Raw genomic sequence first — 12,763 nt, 5'->3', positions numbered from 1 at the left:
CCATTACAGAGGTAAACAGTAAAACCCACTTTATGTTGTGGAGCTTTCGGGTGATTCTAGTAATTACACTAAGTCAATTTACAACCACTTTAAGTACTTCCTTCGTCACTGACCTGCAATAAGTATGCAGATTAGCAGTTCTGGTTTTCCTCTGACTTGGCTGCTGCCTGCCTGTTCCAGGGCAGGGTCACTGAAAATGAGGTCAGGGATGGGAGCCTCAAATTTCCCTATTACAAATACACAACAGCAGAAATGGGGAAAGAATTTTACGTCAGATTCTAGTGAAGCTTTAAGGCCCGTACACACGATAAGAAAATCTGTAGGGAAAATTCGTCCGACGACCGATCTGCCGATTTTCGGATTGTTAGTATGGTGCTTTCGACAGTCGACTCCGACTTTTCGGCTGACAAATTCCTGATGTGCAGGCAATATAATTTTTGTCGTCTGTCAAAACAATGTCCGATTTTCGTCTCATTAGTACAGATTTAGACGGAAACATTTTTTAAGAGCAAGACTAGGCATGCTCAGAGACGAAATAACACATACAAATCAATCCAGCACATGACATCACTTCTGAAGTAGAATTCTGTCGAACGGGAAAATTCGTATGAAAATAACCTCTTCACTTTCCACCTCGTTCAATAATCTGATCGTGTGTACGGGGCTTAAGACTGTCTCTGTTTGGTGCAGCTAGCTTTTAAAGGTTGGATACATGTAAGAACTTTAGGGCTGCAACTAATGATTATTTTTATAATCGATTAATTGGCCAATTATTGTTTCGATTAATCGGATAATAACCTTTAAAAAAGTGTGGTGTATAATTTAGTTAATATGTAAAGTTTAAAAAAAAAGGCAATTTATTCTTAAATATCTTTATGCAGTGGTAAATATAAATAACCAGATATATGGTTAAGGAGCAAAATCTCTAATCCACTCTGAGAATAACAGACAGAAGAGATATACTGTATATACTATTAGAGGTTGAATCTGGTAAATATCGGCAGACTCAGAGATCACATTTTTTATTTAAAGAAAAAAAAAATTAAAGACTGTTTAGCCGATTTTTCAGACAGAAGTGTAATATATTATGTATGACAGACTCCCTTGTCATAGGCAGGTGGCTTGATAAAAGCTACCTGAGGCTTGCGGTCACTTATGCTGGCCATACAAAAACAAGGTCTTCCTTAAAAAATTTTTTTCATTTTAACCACTTTACCACCGGAGGATTTTGCTGTCTTACGTCCAGGCCACTTTTTGCGATTCGGCACTGTGCCCATTTAAATGACAATTGCGCGGTCGTGCGACGCCGTACCCAAACGAAATTTACGTCCTTTCTTTCCCACAAACAGAGCTTTCTTTTGGTGGTATTTGATCACCTGTGTGATTTTTACTTTTTGCGCTATAAACAAAAAAATAGCGTTTATTTTGAAAAAATAACAATCTTTTTAACATTTTTTTATATGAAATTCCTCCCCAAAAATATGTAAAAATCAAATTTTTTTTTAATTTTTGGCCAATTTGTTTTATGCTACCTATGTTTGGTAAAAAAAATCACAATAAGCGTATTTTGATTGGTTTGCACAAAAGTTATTGCGTTTACTAACTAAGGGAAAGATTTCTGTCATTTTTGGTGTTTTTTTTTTTAACGCGTAATGGTGGCGATCTGCGATTTTTTTTTTGCGGGACTGCGACATTGCGGCGGACAGATCGGACCCTTGACTGACATTTTTGACACTTTTGGGGTTACCAGTGACATTACTGCAGTAATCAGTGCTATATATATGCACTGTTACTGTAAAAAATGACACTGGCAGGGAAGGGGTTAATTTTATTGGAGAGGGAGGGGTTAATGTATGCCTGGTGCTTACTGACGTGTGGGGGGGGAGGTGACTGAGTGAGTGAGGGACAGATCGGATGTTCAGCTATGCTGAACACTCCAATCTGTCACTCCCTGTCACTGAGGAGATCCGCCCGCTCTGTTTACACAGGCGGGCGGATCTCCAAACTAGATTCCCCGACGATCGGGGAAGAGCGGCGACTCCCGCTGTGAATGAAAACAGCGGGAGCGCGCCTCGTGCGCCGCCTACAGGGGGAAGAGTCCAGCGACGTAGGTCTACATTGCTGGACGATAACGAGCCACTGTGCCGCAGTAGAGGCACAGTGAGCGGTCGGCAAGTGGTTAAGAACGTTCGTTCGATTTTCTAATCGTTAGTGGGGTCAAATCGACCTTCATTTTTGATCACAGTGAGGGGGGAAATTGGAAGGATGCACAAAGATTTTTCGTATGAATATTCTTGTCTGAAAATCTATACCTGTATGACCAGCATAAGGCTCGGTTCACACCTATGCAATTTGCTTTTGATCTGTTTCTGCAGTGCTTTTTGCGGTTTTGCACACACAATTTGCATTTTTTATGTTTTTTTTTTTTTTTTGCCAATTTGTTGTTGGCCAGATTAAAAAACGCAAATCGTGGCAAAAATGCACTACATGCTTTTTTGCAGCTTTTCATTTGAAGTCTATTGAACCAAAAAAGCACTGTTTTGGGTTGAAAAAAGCCATTGACCCTTTCCAAATATGCAGTGGCTAAAAAAAGCATAGATGTGAAGGTGTCCTAAAGGAAACCATGGTAAATGAACTGTAGTGCATTTCTGCAAAAAGCAGGCCTAGGACGTTTAGTAGCAGCAGCGTGCAGCATGCTTTTTTTCGTATCACCTGTCATAATGGGGTTTAAAAAAAATAAATAAAATTAGCCCTTTTTAGTAAAAAAAAAAAAAAAAAAGAGCAGATAATCACTACTATAAGGGGTTCATTTATACTGTGAAACAGTGAAAGTAATAATATAAATTACCGCACTTATATCATATAAATAATAAATACACCCAGAAGTAGGATATATGGGCTTTTTAACTAGGAGTCAGACAACAAGCCATATAAAGGGTGGAAGGTAGATATAAATCTTTTATATTAAAGTAGTACTAAAAGCTGAGACTTTTTTTTTCATGGATATGATCATTTTAAATATAATGCACAATACTGGTAAACGTTTACTTTAAATGTAATTGTAATGCCTTCAATTACCTCCAGAAAGTTGCGTCCAGCCCAGCCCCAAGGTTAATGACTTGGCAATTACATTCAGTCCTCTTCAGAAAGGCACTGAGTAGTTAAAAGACCCCCTGTAGTTGGGCACAGTATTCTAAGGCTCCTTTCACACGCTCCGTTGTCCGGTGCGGACCGTTCTCTGCTCAGCGGATATCGGTCTGCCGATCCCCGCTGAGCAGGTGGATGACAGCTCCGTCTCCGCTCTGTGTGCGGAGAGGGAGAAGTCAGAGCCCCGCTGCTCTCTATGGGGAATCGGATAAGAGCGGACCGCCTGTCCGCTCTCATCCGATCCCCTGGACGGATGGAAAATAGGGTTTCCATCCGTCCGGATCTCACGGACAGGATCGGATGCGAATGGCAGCGGGTGTCAGCGGACATGTCTCTGCTGACATCCGCTGCCCCATAGGGATGCATGGAGGATCCGATCAGATTCACCTAAAAAACTGACAGGCGGATCTGATCGGATCGTTTGTGTAAAAGGAGCCAAAGAAACAGCAAAAGCATCAGAAATAAAATCAATAAAGATTCATTCAGATGCTTACAGTTCACCTTCACAAGCATACTGAGAACTACAGAACAGGAACTGTAGTGCCACCTAGTGATAAAACTGGATATTTATGTGAAAACAGTGCAGAGCTACCTGTTACTAAGACCTTGATTAGGATAAACTTCAGTCAAAATGGAAGGTTAAACCTAGAGATGGGTACAAGGAGCACTGATGCCCTGATCAGTTCTTTTTTTCTCTATAGATGCCCCCCCCTGCTCAGTCCATTAGTGTTCCATGAAGCCACAGCTGTAGCACATTCGGTCACTGTAGTCATTTTATCAATAGCCTGGTGACATGGGGATCCCTGCAGGAGAAGAATTAAAAAAAAAAAAACACAATATAATCTCCTTGCTGTGCCTTACGGGTATATATATATATATATATATATATATATATATATATATATATATATATATATATACATACAAAAAAAGCAACAAATCTCACAACCACAATTCAGCTTCAATGCTCATTTTAAAGCCTTAATTGAATTGGTCATACAGGATGTTGCAAGAGGGGAATGTGCGCAGCACAGGCTAGCAACCTAGTGAGGTGTCCTCTGCCTTCTGAGAATCCAGAGAGCACCTAGATGCTTTGGATACATGTGTGTGTATATATATATATATATATTAGGGATGCACCGAAATTATCGGCCGAAAATGAGCCTATCCCATTTCGGCCGATAATGGGTTAAAAATACCGAAATTAATGGCCGCCGTCAGAAAGGAGGAGGGCGCAGCGCAGGTTTGAAAAGTCCCGCCTCTGGCCGGCCGCCTGCCTCTCAATGATGTCCCTACTACTACGATCTGCATATGAATGAAGTGACAGACCGGGCGGGAGGGCGGGCGAGCGGCCGCTAATAGCTGTAACTATGTGAGCCTTCACTTCACTTCCCTGTCAGCGGGACTGTGTGTATGAATGAACTGACCTGACACCGGGCGGGAGGGCGGGCGAGCAGCCGCTAATAACTATAACTATCTAAGCGCTTCACTTCCCTGTCATGCGGGGTTATCTCCTCTGACAGGGAAGTGAAGCGCTTACATAGTTACAGCTATTAGCGGCCGCTCGCCCGCCCGCCCTCCCGCCCGGTGTGTCAGTTCCTTCATACACAGATCGTAGTAGTAGTGACATCACCGGGAGGCGGGCCGCCGGCCAGAGGCGCGTCTTTTGAATGAAGGACACCAGAGGAGCACTCAGCAGAGTGAGAGTAAGGAGATTGAATCGTTGGGATGGGGAGGGACGCTGAGGCAGAGAGGGGGGGGGAGGTAGTACTGCCAAGGGGGACGCTGAGGCGGTGGGGGGGGGTGGGGAAGCTGAGGCAGCTTACCAATGGTATTAGTATTATGCAGCATGAGGGGGTTAATGTATTGCCACTGCTGGTCACTGATGCATTAGTGACCGACAAGTGGCAGTTAATTAACCCCTTTGTGCTGCATTAGTGCAACCAGTATCAGTGCAACCAGTGTTAATTAACACTGATACTGGTTGCACTAATGCAGCACAAAGGGGTTAATTAACTGCCACTTGTCGGTCACTAATGCATCAGTGACCAGCAGTGGCAATACATTAACCCCCTCATGCTGCATAATACAAATACCATTGGTAATTAAATGAACCTCTTGCCAACCCATCACAGTACATATACTGTGACAGGGTGGCAGAGACAGGTGTACATCACTACCTGTTTTTGGTGTATGCCCCCTGTTCTATCTATTTTAAAAAAAATTAGGGGGAAAAGTCATTTTCGGTTTCGGTTTTCGGCCAAGGGCATCCTGCATTTTCGGTTTCGGCCCAGAATTTTCATTTCGGTGCATCCCTAATATATATATATATATATATATATATATATATATATGTGCCTCTGTGTGTCTGACAAAAAATTATTTTACCTTCATCTCCATTCTCTGGATGCTGGCACAAAGAATGCAGATGAAGGTAAAATAAGTATAAACTGTGTGAGGGTTCCCAACTACTTAAAACTTGAGTTGTAAACTGCTGCCCCTTTAAATGTGATAAACACATGCATGAATAGGTGAAAAGGTAAAGAAGGGCGCTGTTTAAATATTACCTAGAAATATGATATACTTTAATTAAAAAGTTTGCAATAATCAGAGTAATAAAACTCAATCTACAAAAGTGTGCGGCAAAAATATTCAACATAAGTGACGTTAATAGAAACTCAAAAGAAGTCCACATACATATATTTCAACACTTTTGAGTTTCTAATATTAACGTCACTTATGTTGAATATTTTTGATGCACACTTTTTTAGATTGAGTTTTATTACTCTGATTATTGCAAACTTTTTAATTATATCACGTATCTAGGTAATATTTAAACAGCGCCCTTCTTTACCTTTTCACCTAAGGTAAAATAAGTGACATTTCTAACTTTAGCACAGCTGCAGTGTTTGCTGGACAGCAGGTAACTGACTGGCTTCACTTATTTCCAGGATTAGTAAATCAGGTTTATACAGACATTCGATGTCCAAATTATGAAAAAAATATTTATTGTATTATCACCCCACTGGTGTCTTCATTGCCTCCCGGCCTTCATTCTCCGGATTTATCAGCAAACAAACTCTCTGGCCATTTATGGAGAGCATGTAACAAATCTGTTCACAGTCCCCTGTTGTGTCATTCATTTTTTTTATCTCACTAAAGCTTCAGTTGCTCAGTAACATATCACAAAGTGGTAACTTTTAAACAATGAAGGAGCCAATAAACAAAAAAACAATTATACATGGATGAGTATTGCCAGCTACCTTGCCACTTTTTATCTTCAAAACTGAGCCTCACCATAATCCCTCCCCTACCTCTGTCGATAAAAGGATAATTACATTTTCATGTCAATGGAAATATAAACACTTAAATAAAGCGGTTGTATACCCTAAAACAAGAAAAAAAAAACCCTGCAAGACAATGGCATAATGTGCTAGTACGCATCGAATACTAGCACATTAAGAAATACTTACCTTAGAACGAAGCCCCCGCAGCAGCATCCTTGCTGAGGGGGATGACACAGAAAATGGGGTGGGGGGCGCCCAGTCTGACCTCATAGCTACACTTAGGAAGCACCTAGCAACATGTCTACTACTACTACTCATAGGGGACAAAATAGCAAAAACACGTTTTTATCAATCCTTCATCTTTAAAGCTGATTTTCAGCTTTCAATGGTCAGAGACAGGGCGAGCTTCCCAAGGAGAGGCTCACGGTATTTCCACACAGGACCGGGGGTTTTTCTTTTTCATGTTTCCTGAGCATTTGCTTAAAAGTGAAGGGAGCCGTGGATAATCCGACCCCTCTATAATAAGTGGATGATTCCTATGACCAGGTTTGTGATCATCAGCTTTCTTTTGGGGGCTCAATAAAAGACATAGTGGTGGAGCAATACGAGACATGCGTGCATTCAAACTGGACACCTTATTCTGATTAAGTGGGTAACTAAAAATGATCGTTTTTTAGACAACTCTTTAGGAATCGCCTGAGGAAGCGACTAAGCGAAACGCGTCGCGATTCCATATCTACCACAAGTGAACCCTACATTTTATATTAATAATAATATTTTCATCATGATTTATCATCACCCATTATGTATTTATATGAATCGCCTTGGTTTCAGAGGCATTGGGGTTCCAGTGGTGTAGGAGTTTGTCCTACGATTGTGCATGTATTTACTATGTTTTATTAAACACATGTCTACTGTTGTATCTTTGTATGTCTGTGTTAATTAAAATGAAATTTTTTATCAAATGATTGTTACATTTCTTCCCACTGAGATCAGCAATTGCTAGTTGCCTACAAAGTCCCAATAGATTTGAGGGGTTGAGAGACCCCACTAACTTGTGGGGTTCTCTCATTTTCCCCTCCCCCCCACTTTTTCTCGTGCATAGTAGGGATGTGGCAATAGCATGCTTTAGAGTGTGTGTGTCTCACTCATTCTTTATTTCAATGAAGTTCAAATAGTTCATTTGGACCAAACTAGTCGAAACAAACTATTCATTCATCAAGATGCAGCGGCTGTGTGCACTGTATAAACTGTATGTGGCTTCATCTATATACAGTATATAGTGCTGTGTTCTGGCAGTGGGATGTGAACTTCCTGCCCCACTTCCAGAAAAAAATGAGTGCTGCTCGGCCATTCAAAAGCAGCTTTGCATTCTATGAATGACTGGCTGAGTCAGAGATTGTGACATCATCTGCATGCCTCAGCCAATCAGAGAAAGGTTTGTATTCATTCAGAAAACACAAAGCTCCCTTTGAATAGCTGAGTAGCGCTCAACCCGACTCAATTTTGTTCCAGGAGCGGGACGGTAAATCCCCATCCCACTGACAGAACACAGAGCTGTATACTGTATGGAACTGAGGCTAGATACAGTGTACAGAGTTCACAGCCGCTGCATCTGTTACTGAAGGTAATAGTTCATTTGGACCAGCTTAGTCCAAACAAAACTATTTAAACTTCACTAAAAGCTGGAGTTTAGCGTCAAGACAAAGGTAGAGATTTGCTAAAACTGGTGTACACAGAATCTGGTGCAGCTCTGCATTGTAACCAATCAGCTTCTAACTTCACCTCGTTCAACTTCGCTATGAAAATACAGTAGAAGCTGATTGGTTATTATGCACAGCTTTACCAGATTCTGTGTACACCAGTTTTAGTAAATCTCCCCTAGTGCATGATAAAACAGATAAATCAGACACAAAATTGGCTTCTTTTTAATCTGTTCCCGTAGACTTGCCTCTGTTGATCTCAGGCGCCTTGCGCTCTCTGGCCTGCCTGACGAAATACTGAATGTAGGGATCTTTCCAATACCCAACACTCACTGTTGCGCTCACATTGGGGGAGGAGAGGGAGCGCTCACATTGGGGGAGGAGAGGGTGCGCTCACATTGGGGGAGGAGAGGGTGCGCTCACATAGGGGGAGTAGAGGGTGCGCTCACATAGGGGGAGGAGAGGGTGCACTCACATAGGGGGAGGAGAGGGTGCGCTCACACAGGGGGAGGAGAGGGTGCGCTCACACAGGGGGAGGAGTGGTTGCGCTCACATTGGGGGAGGAGAGGGTGCGCTCACATTGGGGGAGGAGAGGGTGCGCTCACACAGGGGGAGGAGAGGGTGCGCTTACATAGGGGGAGGAGAGGATGCGCTCACACAGGGGGAGGAGAGGGTGCGCTCACACAGGGGGAGTAGAGGGTGCGCTCACATAGGGGGAGGAGAGGGTGGGCTCACATAATGGGAGGAGAGGGTGCGCTCACGTAGGGGGAGGAGAGGGTGCGCTCACGTAGGGGGAGGAAAGGGTGCGCTCTCATAGGGGGAGGATAGGATGCGATCACACAGGGGGAGGAGAGGGTACGCTCACATAGGGGGAGGAGAGGGTGCGCTCACACAGGGGGAGGAGAGGGTGCGCTCACACAGGGGGAGGAGAGGGTGCGCTCACATAGGGGGAGGAGAAGATGCGCTCACACAGGGGGAGGAAAGGGTATGCTCACATAGGGGGAGGAGAGGGTGCGCTCACATAGGGGGAGGAGAGGGTGCGCTCACATGGGGGAGGAGAGGGTGTGCTCACATGGGGGAGGAGAGGGTGCGCTCACATAGGGGGAGGAGAAGATGCGCTCACACAGGGGGAGGAAAGGGTATGCTCACATAGGGGGAGGAGAGGGTGCGCTCACATAGGGGGAGGAGAGGGTGCGCTCACATGGGGGAGGAGAGGGTGTGCTCACATAGGGGTAGGAGAGGGTGCGCTCACATAGGGGGAGGAGAAGATACGCTCACACAGGGGGAGGAAAGGGTACGCTAACATAGGGGGAGGAGAGGGTGCGGTCACATGAGGGAGGAGAGGGTGCGCTCACATGGGGGAGGAGAGGGTGCGCTCACATGGGGGGAGGAGACGATGCGCTCACACAGGGGGAGGAGAAGATGCGCTCACACAGGGGGAGGAAAGGGTATGCTCACATAGGGGGAGGAGAAGATGCGCTCACACAGGGGGAGGAAAGGGTATGCTCACATAGGGGGAGAAGAGGGTGCGGTCACATGAGGGAGGAGAGGGTGCGCTCACATAGGGGGAGGAGAGGGTGCGGTCACATGAGGGAGGAGAGGGTGCGCTCACATGGGGGAGGAGAGGGTGCGCTCACATAGGGGGAGGAGAAGATGCGCTCACACAGGGGGAGGAAAGGGTATGCTCACATAGGGGGAGGAGAGGGTGCGCTCACATAGGGGGAGGAGAGGGTGCGCTCACATAGGGGGAGGAGAGGGTGCGATCACACAGGGGGAGGAGAGGATACACTCACATAGGGGGAGGAAAGGGTGCGCTCACATGGGGGAGGAGAGGGTGCGCTCGCATAGGGGGAGGAGAAGATACGCTCACACAGGGGGAGGAAAGGGTACGCTAACATAGGGGGAGGAGAGGGTGCGGTCACATGAGGGAGGAGAGGGTGCGCTCACATGGGGGAGGAGAGGGTGCGCTCACATGGGGGGAGGAGACGATGCGCTCACATAGGGGGAGGAGAGGGTGCGCTCACATAGGGGGAGGAGAAGATGCGCTCACACAGGGGGAGGAAAGGGTATGCTCACATAGGGGAAGGAGAGGGTGCGCTCACATAGGGGGAGGAGAGGGTGCGATCATACAGGGGGAGGAGAGGATACACTCACATAGGGGGAGGAAAGGGTGCGCTCACATGGGGGAGGAGAGGGTGCGCTCGCATAGGGGGAGGAGAAGATACGCTCACACAGGGGGAGGAAAGGGTACGCTAACATAGGGGGAGGAGAGGGTGCGGTCACATGAGGGAGGAGAGGGTGCGCTCACATGGGGGAGGAGAGGGTGCGCTCACATGGGGGGAGGAGACGATGCGCTCACATAGGGGGAGGAGAGGGTGCGCTCACATAGGGGGAGGAGAGGGTGCCTGGCGACTGCTGGCAGTCGATGGCCCAGTCATGTGACTTGATAACATAATTTCTCTGAGATGCTAAACATACCATCCCCCCTCTGGCTGCAATGCAGTATGGCTCCAATCACAATGAGCGCAATATTTCCAAAACCTGGTTGGCCTTCAACAGCGTTTCCCAACTTCATTCTTCAAGTACCCCTTTGGGTATTTCCCTTAGATAAAACACACTATATTTTTAAAAGTATTGGGACACCTGACTTTACACCCTCATGAACTTTAACGGCATCCCAGTCTTAGTCCATAGGGTTAAATTTTGAGTTTGCCTACACTTTGCAGCTATAACAGCTTCAACTCTTCTGGGAAGGCTGTCCGCAAGGTTTAGGAGTGTCTATGGGAATGTTTGACCTTTCTTCCAGAATTGCATTTGTGAGGTCAGGCACTGATGTTGGACGAGAAGGCCTGCTCTCCAGGTATGTAGTGTGAGGGAAGCTGAATCTCTCTGCACTGCACAATCATTTCTAACCCTCTGGGGCTCCTAGACTGCTGTGTAATCTTTATTATAAAGGTGAACCACCCCTGTAAAATGCAGGTAGGTGCTCATAGGACGCATGGATGTGAAGTGCATTTAGCAAACATCTTTTCTATACCATGCAGGCGGGATCATCATGGGGGGGCTGGCAGGGTGCTGTACATAAAATATCACATCCCCCCCCCCCGCCTCAGTACTCCTCTTAGGAACCCTCAGCCCTGATGAAAGCAGTGGGCTGGCTCTTGGGAGGAGTTCTGCAAATATAAAGACTCTTGATTGGAGGGTGTCAGTCTGGAGGGGTGGGCGTTCCTAGGTGGGATATATTTGCATACAAACCCCCCCTAGGTAACACCCACATGTGAGGCTCTGCATCCATAACTGACATCAAATGAATAAAAGGGGGCGGGCAAAAGACAGTCAGGCTGAGGAGGAAAGGGCTAGATATTGCTGGATGTCCGCCATCCAGGAAATAAAGCAGGCTCTATATAACTTCCAATACACATTGTAACAAGCTCACAGACCCATTTCAGTCCAGGAGAGGAGCCGTACAACTGTGCAGCACTGAAGGGAAGGCTGGAGGTTTAGCTTTATAGTCTTTGTAAATGTTTGATTAAAAAAAAAAACACAAACATGTCATACTTGCCTGCTCTGTGTAATAGTTTTGCACAGAGCAGCCCCAATCCTCCTCTTCTGGGGTCCCCCACCAGAGCTCCAGGCCCCCCTCTTTATTGGGTGTCCCCATGGAAAGCTGCTTTCCCTGGGTGCACTTATATGTGCTCGCTCCCGAGTCCCTCTGCGTACAATGACACAGATGGCAGGACTCGGCCCCGCCCTGTCACCAGTTTTGATTGACGGCAGTGGGAGCCAATGCCTCCTGCTGCTATTAATCTGTCCAATGAGGAGAGAGACAGCGGCGGGAGTCACTGCGCTCGTGCACATTGCTGGATCGGATCGGGTTCAGGTAATTAAAAGGGGGGTTCTGGGGGGGGAGGTGCAGCACAGAAGGGTTTAAGGTTTTACAAGCACTTTAAATGACCCCTTAGCTGCTTGGCCCTAAAAAAGGGCACCTGAAGGCCTCATACATAGGGCGGCGGGTGCAGGAATTAATCCGGCGCCATAGTTGTTTTGTCCTCCATTGCCCCACACTGCTGTCCCTTCCTGCCATTGTAATGAATAGGCCAGTGTAAGGTAATGTGGTGCCCACTGAATGGCAGTATATCTATGGATGTGTCAGGTGGTGGCCTGCCAACCAATCAGGTTTAATCAATTTAAATGCTTTTGCCAAGTGCCCCCTTTGTGGGGCCTGTGTGTGTGTAAAGCCTTGCTTGTCAGTAAAGTTGTGGTAATTTGAAAACATTTCTATATATAAATAGGAGGTGTTCCTGTATGTGAGCTGCTCCTGCCGTCCCTCCTCACCTCTTACATATAGAGGCGTCATCACAGGTGCCCCTCACAGCCTCATCCGTGGTGTCACAATCCCCGGACATGTCTACTCAGCCACCGCCTCTCACCACAACACTCCGCACCTTGGTGATCTTCTACAGCCTCACACGCCATTGGCAGGCTGATTTCCATAGCGAGCGCTCCCATTGGTCTCGTCTTCCACCACACCCGTGTTCACCTCATGTCATGCAATGATATTGGATATGCAGCCTAGAGGGCAGTGATGGCGGCAGCCATATTTAGTGAGGGAAAGCAAAAATGCAG

General features: G+C 46.2%; 1 protein-coding gene across 1 annotated transcript in view; it reads right to left on the bottom strand.

Annotated features, from left to right (window-relative positions):
• Positions 1-12,547, bottom strand: part of LCMT1 (leucine carboxyl methyltransferase 1) — a 75,594-nt gene extending 63,047 nt beyond the window's left edge. The window contains exons 1-2 of the mRNA XM_082260975.1: positions 12,473-12,547; positions 8,386-8,477 (exon numbers count right to left, since the gene is read on the bottom strand). Coding sequence (XP_082117101.1) covers positions 8,386-8,477; positions 12,473-12,543 — 163 coding nt within the window. The 5' untranslated portion in view covers positions 12,544-12,547. The remainder of the gene's footprint in view (positions 1-8,385; positions 8,478-12,472) is intronic.
• Between the last annotated feature and the right edge of the window lie 216 nt (positions 12,548-12,763).

The sequence above is a fragment of the Pelophylax lessonae genome, assembly GCF_965119305.1.
Source record: "Pelophylax lessonae genome assembly, chromosome: 6".
In the NCBI taxonomy this organism is placed as follows: Eukaryota; Metazoa; Chordata; class Amphibia; order Anura; family Ranidae; genus Pelophylax; species Pelophylax lessonae.
Note: the sequence above shows the minus strand (reverse complement) of the source record. Positions and strands in the feature narration are given on the sequence as shown.